Source organism: Panthera tigris, chromosome F2 (assembly GCF_018350195.1).
Source record: "Panthera tigris isolate Pti1 chromosome F2, P.tigris_Pti1_mat1.1, whole genome shotgun sequence".
NCBI lineage: Eukaryota > Metazoa > Chordata > Mammalia > Carnivora > Felidae > Panthera > Panthera tigris.
The window spans coordinates 44,737,495-44,752,452 of NC_056676.1; the positions used below are offsets into that span (position 1 = coordinate 44,737,495).

General features: G+C 38.0%; 1 protein-coding gene across 17 annotated transcripts in view; it reads left to right on the forward strand.

Annotated features, from left to right (window-relative positions):
- Positions 1-13,840: 13,840 nt before the first annotated feature.
- The window catches only part of VPS13B (vacuolar protein sorting 13 homolog B), a 798,280-nt gene continuing 797,162 nt past the window's right edge, over positions 13,841-14,958 (forward strand). For all 17 annotated transcript variants that reach the window (XM_042972776.1, XM_007073303.3, XM_042972777.1 and 14 more), the window contains exons 1-2: positions 13,841-13,929; positions 14,363-14,541. In XM_042972776.1, coding sequence (XP_042828710.1) covers positions 14,395-14,541 — 147 coding nt within the window. In that variant the 5' untranslated portion in view covers positions 13,841-13,929; positions 14,363-14,394. The remainder of the gene's footprint in view (positions 13,930-14,362; positions 14,542-14,958) is intronic.

Below are 14,958 nucleotides of genomic sequence, written 5' to 3' on the forward strand. Positions count from 1 at the left end.
CAAAAGAGATCCTCTTTCCCCTCATTCTCGCCAACATGTTGTTGCCCGAGTTGTTAATGTTAGCCATTCTGACAGGTGTAAGGTGGTATCTCATTGTGGTTTTGATTTGTATTTCCCTGATGATGAGTGATGTTGAGAATTTTTTCATGTGTTGGTTTGGAGAAGTGTCTATTCATGTCTTTTGCCCATTTCTTCACTGGATTATTTGTTTTTTGGGTGTTGAGTTTGATAACTTCTTTATAGAATTTGGATACTAACCCTTTATATGATATGTTGTTTGCAAATATCTTCTCCCATTCCGTCAGTTGCCTTTTAGTTTTGCTGATTGTTTCCTTCACTGGGAATAAGCTTTTTATTTCAATGAGGTCCCAATAGTTCATTTTTGCTTTTGTTTCCCTTGCCTCCAGAGATGTGTTGAGTAAGAAGTTCCTGTGGCCAAGGTCAAGGAGGTTTTTGCTTGTTTTCTCCTTGAGGATTTTGATGGCTTCCTGTCTTACGTTTAGGTCTTTCATCCATTTTGAGTTTGTTTTTGTATATGGTGTAAGAAAGTGGTCCAGGTTCATTTTTCTGCTGCATGTCGCTGTCCAGTTTTCCCAGCACCACTTGCTGAAGAGATGGTCTTTATTCCATTGGATATTCTTTCCTGCTTTGTCAAAGATCAGTTGGCCATACGTTTGTGGGTCCTTTCTGGGTTCCTATTCTGTTCCATTGATCTGAGTGTCTGTTTTAGTGCCAGTACCATACTGTCTTGATGATTACAACTTTGTAGTACAGCTTGAAGTCTGGGATTGTGATGCTTCCTTCTTTGGTTTTCTTTTTCAAGATTGCTTTGGCTATTTGGGGTGTTTTCTGGTTTCATACAAATTTTAGGATTATTTGTTCTAGTTCTGTGAAGAGTACTGGTGTTATTTTGATAGGGATTGCACTGAATATGTAGATTGCTTTGGGTAATATTGACATTTTAATAATATTTGTTCTTATTCAGGAACATGGAATATTTTTCCATTTTTTTGTGTGTCTTGTCTTCTCCTATTTCTTTCATAAGTTTTCTACAGTTATCAGTGTATAGATTTTTCACCTCTTTGGTTAGATTTATTCCTAGGCATTTTATGGTTTTTGGTGCAATTGTAAATGGGATCTATTCTTTGATTTCTCTTTCTGTTGCTTCATTCTTGGTGTATCAGAATGCAACTGATTTCTGTGCATTGATTTTATATCCTGCAACTTTGTTGAATTCATGGATCAGTTCTAGCAGTTTTTTGGTGGAATCTTTTGGGTTTTCCATATAGAGTATCATGTCATCTGTGAAGAGTGAAAGTTTGACCTCCTTTTGGCCAATTTGGATGCCTTTTATTTCTTTGTGTTGTCTGATTGCTGAGGTTAAGACTTCCAATGCTATGTTGAATAACAGTGGTGAGAGTGGACATCCCTGTCTTGTTCCTGACCTTAGGGGGAAAGCTCCCAGTTTTTCCCCATTGAGGATGATATTAGCATTGGGTCATTCATATATGGCTTTTATGATCTCAAGGTATGATCTTCCTATTCCTACTTTCTTGGGTTTTTTTTTTATCAAGAAAAGATGCTATATTTTGATAAATGCTTTCTCTGCATCTATTGAGAAGAACATGTGGTTCTTGTCGTTTCTCTTATTGTTGTGATGAATCACATTGATTGTTTTGTGGATATTGAACCAGCCCTACATCCCAGGTATAAATCCCACTTGGTTGCGGTGAATAATTTTTTTAATGTATTGTTGGATGCGGTTGGCTAATATCTTGTTGAGGATTTTTGCATCAATGTTCATCAGGGAAATTCGTATGTAGTTCTCCTTTTTAGTGGGGTCTTTGTATGGTTTTGGAATCCAGGTAATCCTTGCTTCTTAGAATGAGTTTAGAAGTTTTCCTTCATTTCTATTTTTTGGAACAGCTCCAAGAGAATAGGTGTTAACTCTTCCTTAAATGTTTGATAGAATTCCCCTGGAAAGCAATCTAGTCCTGGTCTCTTGTTTTTCGGGAGACTTTTGATTACTAATTCGATTTCTTTACTGGTTATGGGTCTGTTCAAATTTTCCATTTCTTCCTGTTTCAGTTTTGGTAGTTTATATGTTTCTAGGAACTTGTCCTTTTCTTCCAGATTGCTCATTTTATTGGCATATAATTTCTCATAATATTCTCTTATTATTATTTTTGCTGTGTTGGTGGTGATCTCTCCTCTTTCATTCTTGATTTATTTGGGTCCTTTCCTTTTTCTTTTTGATCAAAGTGGCTAGTGGTTTCTCAATTTTGTTAATTCTTTCGAAGAACCAGCTTCTGGTTTCATTGATCTGTTCTGTTTTTTTTGTTTGTTTGTTTTTTGCTTTTTTTTTTTTTTTTTTTTTTTGGTTTTTATAGCATTGATTTCTGCTCTAATCTTTGTTATTTCCTGTCTTCTGCTGGTTTGGGGTTTTATTTACTGTTCTTTTTACAGCTCTTTAAGGTGTAAGGTTAGGTTGTATATCTGAGACCTTTCTTTTTTCTTTAGGAAGGCCTGTTTTTCTCTTATGACCACCTTTGCTGAGTCCCAGAGGTTTTGGGCTGCAGTGTTATCATTTTCAATGGTTGCCATGTACTTTTTAATTTCTTCTTTAACTATTCAGTTATCTCATTCATTCTTTAGCAGGATGTTCTTTAGTCTCCAAGTATTTGTTATTTTTTCTTGTGGTTGACTTCGAGTTTCACAGTGTTGTGGCCTAAATATATGCACAGTATGATCTTGATTTTTTTGTACTTGTTGAGGGCTGATTTGGGTCCCGTATGTGATCTACTCTGGATAACGTTCCATTTGCACTGGAGAAGAATGTATATTCCAGTGATTTAGGATGAAGTGTTCTGAATATATCTGTTAAGTCAATCTGGTCCAGAGTGTTATTCAAAGCCATTGTTTCCTTGTTGATTTTCTGTTTAGATGACCTTATAATAGCCCCTAAGATATGACTAAAATTTTTATTTCTTAAAGGCTTACTGTAAATGATTAAGAGAATCAACTGTGTGTAAATATATAAATGACTTTTGGAAAAAGTGGATTTCTAATTCTTTGTAGGTGTGATTGTAAAGTTGAGAAATACTAGTCTAATTGATTAATTTTTTATCAAGCATATTTTGTACATATATAAAATACCTATGTATCCACTACTTTGTCAAATATTAATATTTTCACTTATTTTTATTTATTTATTTATTTATTACATAAATGGTGTTTTATTTTTTATTTATTTATTTTTATTTTTATTTTTTAATATATGAAATTTACTGTCAAATTGGTTTCCATACAACACCCAGTGCTCATCCCAAAAGGTGCCCTCCTCAATACCCATCACCCACCCCATCACCCACCCTGCCCTCCCTCCCACCCCCCATCAACCCTCAGTTTGTTCTCAGTTTTTAACAGTCTCTTATGCTTTGGCTCTCTCCCACTCTAACCTCTTTTCTTTTTTTTTTTTTTTCCTTCCCCTCCCCCATGGGTTTCTGTTATGTTTCTCAGGATCCACATAAGAGTGAAACCATATGGTATCTGTCTTTCTCTGTATGGCTTATTTCACTTAGCATCACACTCTCCAGTTCCATCCACGTTGCTACAAAAGGCCAGATTTCATTTTTTCTCATTGCCACGTAGTATTCCATTGTGTATATAAACCACAATTTCTTTATCCATTCATCAGTTGATGGACATTTAGGCTCTTTCCATAATCTGGCTATTGTTGAGAGTGCTGCTATAAACATTGGGGTACAAGTGCCCCTATGCATCAACACTCCTGTATCTCTTGGGTAAATTCCTAGCAGTGCTATTGCTGGGTCATAGGGTAGGTCTATTTTTAATTTTCTGAGGAACCTCCACTCTGCTTTCCAGAGCGGCTGCACCAATTTGCATTCCCACCAACAGTGCAAGAGGGTTCCTGTTTCTCCACATCCTCGCCAGCATCTATAGTCTCCTGATTTCTTCATTTTGGCCACTCTGACTGGCGTGAGGTGATATCTTAGTGTGGTTTTGATTTGTATTTCCCTGATAAGGAGCGACGTTGAACATCTTTTCATGTGCCTGTTGGCCATCTGGATGTCTTCTTTAGAGAAGTGTCTATTCATGTTTTCTGCCCATTTCTTCACTGGGTTATTTGTTTTTCGGGTGTGGAGTTTGATGAGCTCTTTATAGATTTTGGATACTAGCCCTTTGTCCGATATGTCATTTGCAAATATCTTTTCCCATTCCATTGGTTGCCTTTTAGTTTTATTGGTTGTTTCCTTTGCTGTGCAGAAGCTTTTTATCTTCATAAGGTCCCAGTAATTCACTTTTGCTTTTAATTCCCTTGCCTTTGGGGATGTGCCGAGTAAGAGATTGCTACGGCTGAGGTCAGAGAGGTCTTTTCCTGCTTATTTTCACTTATTTTTAAAGAAATGAAACATTACAGATACAGTTGAAGTACTCTGTATTTCCTTCTCTCTGTTTAACTTATCTTGAATTTGGTATTTCTCTTTGTCATGAAAGTATTCACACTCTAAATATATCTGTAGCTATCACAATATATAGCATTTCTAGGAATGCTATATATATATATATATATATATACACACACACACACACACACACACACACACATACATATCTATGTATATATATGTATATTTGTATGCGTTTATATATACAATTGTATACATAGCAAATATATCTATACATGTGATACGTTATACTGTTATTTATTTTTTCTCAATGTTACATTTTTAAGATTTATTAATGTTGATAAATTTGGCTTTATTTAGTGTTTTGTCAACTGTTGTAAACCATTAGTAAGTCACAGTATCAATTTCATAAATATAGTCAACTGAGTTTTGAAAAAGGAGCAAAGGCAATACTATGGAGCAAAGATACCCTTTTCAACCAATGGTGCTAAAGCAACTGGACATCCACATGTAAAAAAAAAATAAATCTAGACACATGTCTTACAGCATTCATAAAAATTAACTCAAAACTGATTCAAAACCTAAATGTAAGTGATAAAACCCCTAGAAAATAAGAGGAAAAAATCTAGATGATCTCGGTTATGGTGAATACATTTTATTTTATTTTATTTTATTTTATTTTATTTTATTTTATTTTATTTATTTTTAATGTTTATTTATTTTTGAGAGAGAGAGAGACAGAGTGCAAGTGGGGGAAGGTCAGAGAGACAGGGAGACACAGAATCCAAAGGAGGCTCCAGGCTCGGAGCTGTCAGCACAGAGCCTCATGTGGGGCTCGAACTCAAAAATTGCAGGATAGTGACTTGAGCTGAAGTTGGATGCTTAACCCATTAAGCCACCCAGGCACCCCTGAAGACTTTTTAGATACAACACAAAGACATGATTCTTGAAAAAACAATTGACAAGCTAGAATTCATTGAAATTAAAAACTTCTGCTCAGCACAAGAGAATCTCATGAGAATGAGAGGACAAACCACAAAGAAAAAATATTTGCAAAACACACACCCGGTAAAAGACTTTTACATAATACATACAAAGAACTCTTAACACTCAAATATTAAAAAAAAAAATTAACCAAAAAAAAAAAAAAAAAAAGGGCACCTGGCTGGCTCAGTCGGTTAGGTGTCTGACTTTGGCTCAGGTCATGATCTCATGGTCTGTAGGTTCAAGCCCCACGTGAGGCTCTGTGCTGACAGCTCAGAGCCTGAAGCCTGTTTCAGATTCTGCATCTCTTTCTCCCTCTGCCCCTCCCCACTCACCCTCTGTCTCTGTCTCTCTCTCTCTCAAAAGTAAATAAACATTAAAAAAAATTTTTTTTTAAAAAAACAAATAACTCTTAACATTCAATAATAAGAAAATGAACAACCTGATTAAAAAATGAGCAAAACCATGAAAAGATAATGCACCAAAGAAGATATACAGATGGCAAATAAGCATATGAAAAGATGTTTAACATTATATGTCATTAGGGAATTGCAAATTAAAACAATAAGGTACAAGTAAACATCTAATAGAATGGCCAAGACCTGGTAAACTGAGAACATGAAATGCTGGCAAGCATATGGAGCAACGGGAACTCTCATTCATTGTTGCTGGAAAAGCAAAATATACACTTTGTTATTTATTTATTTATTTATTTATTTATTTATTTATTTATTTATTAAGTGTGAGCAGGGGAAAGGGACAGGGAGAAGGAGAGAGAATCTCAAGCAGACTCCACACTCAGCATAGAGCCAGACATGGGGCTTGATCCCATGACCCGATCCAAAATCGAGAGTCAGATGCTCAACTGATTGGGCCACCCACGTGCCCCACAATAATACACTTTGGAAAATAGTTTGGCAGTTTCTTACAAAACTAAACCTACTCTTACTGTGTGATTCAGCAATGGTGCTCATTAGCATTCATCCAAAGGAGCTGAGAACTTATGTCCACACAATAATGTCCACACACGGATACTTACAGCAGATTTATTCCTAATTGACTAAACTTGGAAGCAAACAAAATGTCCTTCAATAGGTAAATGGATAAACTGTGGTACATCCATACAATGGAATATTACTCCATGCTGAAAAGAGCTATCAAGCAATGAGAAGACATGGAGGAAACTTAAGTATATATTACTAAGTGAAAGAAGCCAATGTGAAAAGTCTACACACTATGTGATTTCAACAGTATGGCATTTTGGAAAAGGCAAAACTATGGAGACAGTAAAAAGTGCAGTGGTTGCCAGAAATTGGGGAAGGGAGAGAGGAACAGGCATAAAACATATTTAGGGCAGTGACACTATTATGTAAATGTTGGATACATGTCATTATACGTTTGTCAAAATCCATAGAACATGAACCCAACTATGGAGTCTGGATTATATGTCAGTGTAGGTTCACTGATTATAATAGATGTACCACTATGATGGTGGAGTCCATAGTCAGGAAAGTGTGTGTGTGTGGGGACAGGGAATATAGGGGAATCCTGTCCTTTTAGTTCAATTTTTATGTGAACCTACAACTGCTCTAAAGAATAGTTCATTAACTAAGAAAAGCAAAACTTGGGGCTCCTGGATAATTCAGTCAGTTAAGTGTTGAACTTTGGCTCAGGTCATGATCTCAAAGTTCGTGTGTTCGAGCCTCACATTGGGCTCTGTGCTGACAATTCAGAGCCTGGAGCCTGTTTTGGATTCTGTATCTCTTTCTGTTTCTCTTCTGCTCACACACACTCTCTCTCTCAAAATACATAAACATTAAAAAAAAAAAAAAGAAAAGAAAAACTTCACCTGACTCTGGAGAACTATTGCCTATATAACCAACCTGCCTCAAAGGTTTCTTGAGAAAATGTAAAACTTATTTTTTTTTGGAAAAAAAAATATTACAATAAAAACACATAATAGGATATTTGGGAAAGGCTGTTCATTTTGACATTAAAAGAAAACCATGAACAATGAATGAAACATACAAATAAAAAGTAATTGGGACGCCTGGGTGCCTCAGTTGGTTAAGCATCTGACTCTTGATTTGGGCTCAGGTCATCATCTTACAGTTCATGAGATCAAGCCCTGCTTTGGGCTCTGTGCTGACAGCATGGAGCCTGCTTGGGATTCTCTCTCTCCATTTTTCTTTGGCCCTCCCTGGCTCATGCGCATACTCTCTCTCAAATAAATAAACATTTAAAAAAAAAGTAATTAAATTTATTTTGAGGAGCTAAGATGGCGGCACAGTAGCAGGATCCTCAGCTTGTCTCATCCCTTGAACACAACTGGATAACTGTCAAGTCATTCTGAATACCCAAGAAATTGACTTGAGGACTGACAGAAAAAACTGTACAACTAGAGGGAGAGAAGAGGCCACATTGAGGAAGGTAGGAAGTGTGGAGACAAGGTTTGGGGAAGAAACAGACTGCAGGTACTGCAGAGGGGAGGGAGCCCTAGTTGTAGAGAAAGGTGAGAGAGTGGACCACACAGGGATACACACAAGGAGAGTACTTCCCTAAAGCCATTGGCTGGGAAAACAGAGGGGCTGATTTTTGTGAATTTTTGCAACCAGTTGGGCTCAAAGACTGGAGTTTTAGAGGTCTAAATGGGTTTGGCTGTGATAGAATCCTGACGGCACTGCAGTTCTCCTGGACAGGAGACAGGCAAATAACCTTGGGGAAGACTGTGTGATATGAGGAGCTCCTAAGATGCACAGGGAGACTGTTCACTCTTTTTGGAGTGCATCTGTGTGAGGTCATACCCCTGCACTCAGGCACGACTGCCCTTGGTCAAACCTGCATTCCTGCCAGTGCAAAACCAAGAGTTGGATGCTCAACTGATTGAGCCACCCAGGCACACCGGACAAACTAGATTTTAAACCAAAGACTTTAACAAGAGATTAAGAGGGGCACTCTATCATAATAAAGAGGACTATCCAACAAAACAATCTAACAATTGTAAATATTTATGCCCCCAACATGAAAGTACCCAAATATATGAAACAATAACAAACATAAAGGAACTCATTGATAATAATACAGTAATAGTAGGAGACTTTAACACCCCACTTATAACAATGGATAGATAACTGAAGCAGAAAATCAACAAGGAAACTGGATTTGAATGACACACTGGGCCAAATGGACTTAATAGATATATTCAGAACATTTCATCCTGAAGCAGAAAATACATTCTTTTCAAATGCACATGGGACATTCTCCAGAACAGATCGCATACTACGTCACAAATAAGGCCTCAACAAGCACAAAAAGATCAAGACTATACCATGCATATTTTCAGACCACAATGCTATGAAACTTGAAGTCAATCACAAGAAAAAGATTGGAAAGACCACAAATACATGGAAGCTAAACAACATACTACTAAACAATGAATGGGTCAAACGGGAAATCAAAGAAGAAATAAAAAAAAAAATACATGGAAACAAATGAGATCCAAAACTTTTGGGATGCAGCAATAGTAGTCATAAGAGGTAAGTATATACCAATACAATTCTACCTCAAGAATCAAGAAAAATCTCAAATAAACAACTAGCCTTATACCTAAAGGAGCTAGAAAAAGAACAAACAAAGCCTAAAGCCAGCAGAGTAAGGGAAATAATAAAGATTAGAGCAGAAATAAATGATATATAAACTAAACAACAACAACAACAAATCAATGAAATTAGGGTCTGGTTCTTTGAAAAACAACAACAACAACAACAAAACTGACAGACCTCTAGCTAGACTTATCAAAAAGAGAAAGGACCTAAATGAATAAAATCACAAATGAGAGAAGAGAAATAACAACCAAAACCACAGAAATACAAACAATTATTATATTATAAAAATTATATGCCAACAAACTGGAAAACCTGCAAGAAATGGATAAATTCTTAGAAACATATAAACTACCAAAACTGAAACAGGAAGAAATACAAAAGTTGAACAGACTGATAAACAGCAAAGAAATTGGATCAGTAAGAAAAAATCTCCCAACAAACAGAAGTCCAGGGCTAGATTGCTTCCCAGGAGAATTCTACCAAATGTTTTTTCTTCTTAAACTTTTCCAAAAAATAGAAATAGAAGGAAAACTTCCAAATTCATTCAGTGAGGCCAGCATTATTGTGATCCCAAAACCGAGAAAGACTCCACTAAAAAAGACAACTACAGGCCAATATTGCTGATGAACATGGATGCAAAAAATCTCAGCAAAATACTAGCAAATTCAATCCAATAGTACATTAAAAGAATCATTCACCATGGTCAAGTGGGATTTAATCCTGGGCTACAACTGTGGTTCAATATTTGCATATCAATGTGATATACCACATTAATAAAGATAAAGGATAAGAACCATATGATCCCCTCAATAGATACAGAAAAATCATTTAACAAGTACAACATCCCTTCATGATAAAAACCCTTAACAAAGTAAGGACAGAGGAAACATACCTCAACATAATGCAGGCCATATATGAAAAATCCACTTTATTGGGGAAAAAGTGAGAGCTTTTCCTTTACAGTCAGGAACAACAAAGGGATGTCCACTCTCACCACTGTTATTTAACACAGTACTGGATATCCTACCCTCAGCAACTAGACAACAGAAGGAAATGACACCCAATTGGCAAGGAAGAAGTGAAACTTTCACTATTTGCAGAAGACACACTATATATAGAAAACCCAAAAGACTCCACCAAAAAATTGTTAGAACTGAGACACAGGTATTCAGTCGCAGGATACAAAATCAATGTACAGAAATATGTTGCATTTCTATACACCAGTACTGAAGCAGCAGAAAGAGAAATCAAGGAATCAATCCCATTTATGATCACACCAAAAACCATAGGTACCCAGGACTAAACCTAACCAAAGAGGTAAAAGACCTGTACTCTGAAAAGTATAAAACAGTGATGAAAGAAATTGAAGATGACATAATGGAAAAACATTCCATGCTCATGATTGGAACAACAAATATTGTTAAAATGTCTATGTCACCCAAGGTAATCTACACATTTAATACAATCTCTTTGAAAATGCCACCAGAATTTTTCAGAGAGCTTGAACAAACAACCCTAAAATGTGTAAGGTAACACAAAAGATCCCAAATAGCCAAAGCAATCTTGAAAAAGAAAAGCAAAGCTGAAGGCATCACTATTCCTGACTTCAAGTTATATTACCAAGCTGTAGTGATCACGACAGTATGGTATTGGCATAAAAACAGACACATAGATCAGTGGGACAGAAGAGAAAACCCAGAAATTAACCCATAATTATATGTTAAATTAATCTTCAACTAAGCAGGAAAGAATAGCCAATGGAAAAAAGAGTCTTTTCAACAAATGGTGTTGGGAAAACTGGACAGCAACATGCAAAAGAATGAAACTGGGCCACTTTCTTACACCATACACAAAAATAAATTCAAAATGGATTAAAGACCTAAATGTAAGACAGGAAAAAATCAAAATCCTAGTGAACACAGGCAGTAACCTCTTTGACATTGGCAGTAGCAACTTCTTACTAGATACATCTCCTGAGCAAGGGAAATAAAAGCAAAAATAAACTATTGAGACTTCATCAAAATAAGCTTCTGCACAGTGAAGAAAACAATCACAAAACTAAAAAGGAACCTTTGGAATGGAAGAAGATATTCACAAATGGCATATCTGATAAAGGGTTAGTATCCAAAATATATAAAGAACTTATCAAACTCAACATCCTTTTGGTTGTTGGTTATTCATAACCAATTAAATAATGGGCAGAAGACATGAATAGACATTTCTCCAAAGAAGACATACAGATGACCAACAGACACATAAAAAGATGCTCAGCATCATTCATCATCAGGGAAATGCAAATCAAAACTATAATGGGCTACCACCTCATCTGTCAGAATGGCTAAAATTAACAGCACAAGAAACAACAGGCGTTGGTGAGGATGTAGAGAAAAAGGAATCCTCTTGCACTGTTGGTGGGAATGCAAACTTGTGCAGCCACTCTGGAAAACAGTACGGAGGTTCCTCAAAAAATTAGAGATAGAACTACTCTCTGATCCAGCTATTGCACTACTGGGTATTTACCCAAAGGATACAAAGATAGTGATTCAAAGGGATAGGTGCATCTTGATGTTTATAGCTGGATTATCAACAATAGCCAAATTGTGGAAAGAGCCCAAATGCCCATCAATAGATGAATGGATAAAGAAGTGGTATATATATACAATGGAATATTATTCAGCCATAGAAAGGAATGAAATCTTGTCATTTGCAATGATTTAGGTGGAGTTAGAAAGTATTATGCTAAGCAAAATAAGGTAGCCAGAGAAAGACAAATGCCATATTATTTCACTCGTGGAATTTAATAAACAAATGAACATGAGTTGGGGTGGGGGAAGAGAGGCAAAGCAATTAACGCTCTTAACTACATAGAACAGTTACTGGAGAGGAGGTGGGCAGGGGGATGTGTAAAATAGGTGATGGGTATTAAGGAGAGCACTTGCTGCGATGAGCACTGGGTGTTGTATGGAAGTGATGAATCACTAAATTCTACACCTGAAACTAACATTACACTGTATGTTAACTGGAATTTAAATAAAAATTTGGAGAAAGAAAAAAATTATTTTGACTGGTTAGAAAACAGGGTGCAATGGAACACAGGTTGGAAACCAATACTTTTTTTCTTTTCCTTAAAACCAAACAAAAAAATCAATGACCAAATAATTTTCTCAAGGCAGGAATCTGGCAAATATTATTTGTTGGCTCCAAGAGAGAAATGGCATCCTAGAACAAAAATTGTCTAGTACATCATTATTTGTTTATACAGCATGGTAAAAAAATCTAGTTAAGTTTATATTAAATCACTGTTCTTATATATTAAATTGCCACACAAGACTAGGCCCTTTTTCTTTCTCTAGAACTACCAAGACCTGTAGATTCAATTCTAGACCACTAGGGCTTTCATACAATTAGTGGAGCTATTTTTCTATATTAAGATTTTTGAGTCACGGCAGCCTCTTTGCTTTTCAGGTGAAATAGATAACTAACAAATTACTTAATTTACTTTGCTAATCCAGTGGGGTTTAATAAGACCCAGATCACATGGGTTGTTCATCAGGCTTTTTGTGAGGGGACAGTTGCTCTGAATTAGCAATTACCTGCTTCCCCCTCCCCCCCGAAACTTTCATAAACATAAAAAATCTAAATAGCTTGGCATCTTCACTTATGTCTCTTTTCTATTGCCGTTTCTAACACTGGTTCAAGAAATCGTAACTTGAATTCCAGTAAAGAGCTTAAAATTTTTTTAAATACTATGAACTATTTTGTTAAATGCAGCAATATGCGTGGGTATTTTAATCACTTTATAACGCAAGTCTATTTTCAAAATGCAGTAATTTTTTTCTTGAGGTTACCTAGAATAAGTCTGGCCAAAAATCAGGGAGCATGTTCTGTGTAAACCCAGCGTATATTTTTCTGAGTTAGGTGTTTGAGTTTCTCTGTTTTGTTAGTTTGCAAAATACTGGAAGGAGAGGTAGTATTTTATACATTCATTTCGTCCTAACAAAACCAACATAGCCTCTTAAAAGTCTTGAATTCATTTCTTATCAGCTATTTCTTTTCATTTTATCTCTGGGGGTTTTATATCCTTCTTCCTTCAGATATTCCCTCGAGTTTTCGAAAGTCCCACATCAGACTGCAACCCAATACTAGTTCTTCACGATCTTTTTAGCCATTCCTTTCTCGCCCGCATCAGCAGAGTTAGGCATACTCAACCACTGCTTTGCCAAAGAGCGCGAGGGTTTGTCCACACGTTTGGTCAAAATGCATTCCCCTAAATTACACATCCTAATTCCTTTAATTTTCCACTTTTCCTCCAGCAAGTGAGCCTCGGATCGAAATTTAAATCTGCCCCCGCCTGCAACACCTCGCCGCTCCTACCTGCGGCCTTCTCGCTATTGCCCTGCCTACTGAACCCAAGTTCCTCTCCCCGGGCCATCCGTTTCCCAAGAAAAACAATAGTCACTTGTGTTTTCGGGGCTTTGGTACCCGCTTTCTTCCTCCTCATCCGACCAGAGGCCCTCCGTACTTCCCCACCCATACGCGACCTCAACCTCCCGCAGCTGCTTTGCCTCGGAGCGCCACTTCCGGAGAGCCGGTGTCTCCTCTTTACCGGTCCGCCCACCTCCCCCGCGCATTTCCTAGAGCTTTGTCTTAAAACGCTGGCGGGGTCTGAGCGGGGACCAGGCTAGGCCAACAAGAGAGTTCTCCCAAGAAGACGCGCCGAGTGGCTGCTGCAGCCTGGGAGCTCCGGCCCCGCTGCGGAGTCGAGTGGTGTCGGTGGCGGGACAGTTTGTTTTGAGCACCGAAGGGGCAACACCCGGAAGTGGCTCCGTACCGGAGCTGCGCCGCCGCCGGGGGCGGGTGCCGGGTGCCGGGTACCGGGAGGTGTAAGGGACGCCACAGTACTTTTTGGCGTAAGTGTCGGCGGAGGGTGCGGTACGGCCCCGGGGCGGGAGCCGGCCTAGTTCCCCTACGAGTTCTACGGTGGTAGATCCGGCTGGGTTCCTGGAGGCGAGGGCCTCGTGGGGCGGCTGGGCTGGTGAGGGTTTGTGGCGGCCAAAGGGGATCCCGCTCGCTTCATTCTCCCACCTCAGGGGATTCGCTGTCTTCAGTTCAACCCTATTCCTCCCACCCTTCGCCAGGCGAGTTGAGGGCAGTTGTACTAGTGAGGAAGTCGCAGTTGGAGGAGAGAGTCCACTCGTTTTTTTCGGCTTCAGGGAGGAGGCGAGCGGCTGCTTTGGTGGGGACTGTTGCTTTTCGGCCTTTTCAACCCCTCCTGAGAAATGCTTTTTCTTTGGCTGCACCACCGACTCAGTTACTTTTCATGTTTGCCTTTACCCCCTTCAGCTTCTGACTTTGACTCCTCTGCACCTTAAAAGATGCTGGAGTCCTATGTGACTCCAATTTTAATGAGCTATGTGAATCGCTACATCAAGAATTTAAAGCCGTCAGATCTACAGCTTTCACTATGGGGTGGAGACGTGGTTCTCAGCAAGCTCGAGTTAAAGTTGGATGTGCTGGAACAGGTAAGCTGTGTAGCTGTCATTACCTGGAAACATTTACAGCTTGTTTAGGAATTCTCCTGCACTTCGGCTTTATGCTTTAAAAGCTTAAATTTTCTGTTAAAGTATTCTGGGTTACCCTGAAACTACAGACCTTCTTTTACGGAAGTTTTTTTTTTTTTTTTTTTTTTTTTTTTTTTTTTTTCATGGTTTGTTACTAGTGATGGTTTGTTAGAATTGGATTCCCAAAGGTGCCTCAACAAATAGGAAAACAGTTTCATTGTGCTTGTCGGAATTGTTCAGTCTGCTTACTTAGTTCTCAAACATTACCGGACAGGCTAATATACATTGCTAAGATTGTGAATGAAGCTGGAAAATATTACATTGCCATTCTCTTTTGGGGAATGGAAGGGTCTGAAAGATAGCAAGAAAGTGCTGCCT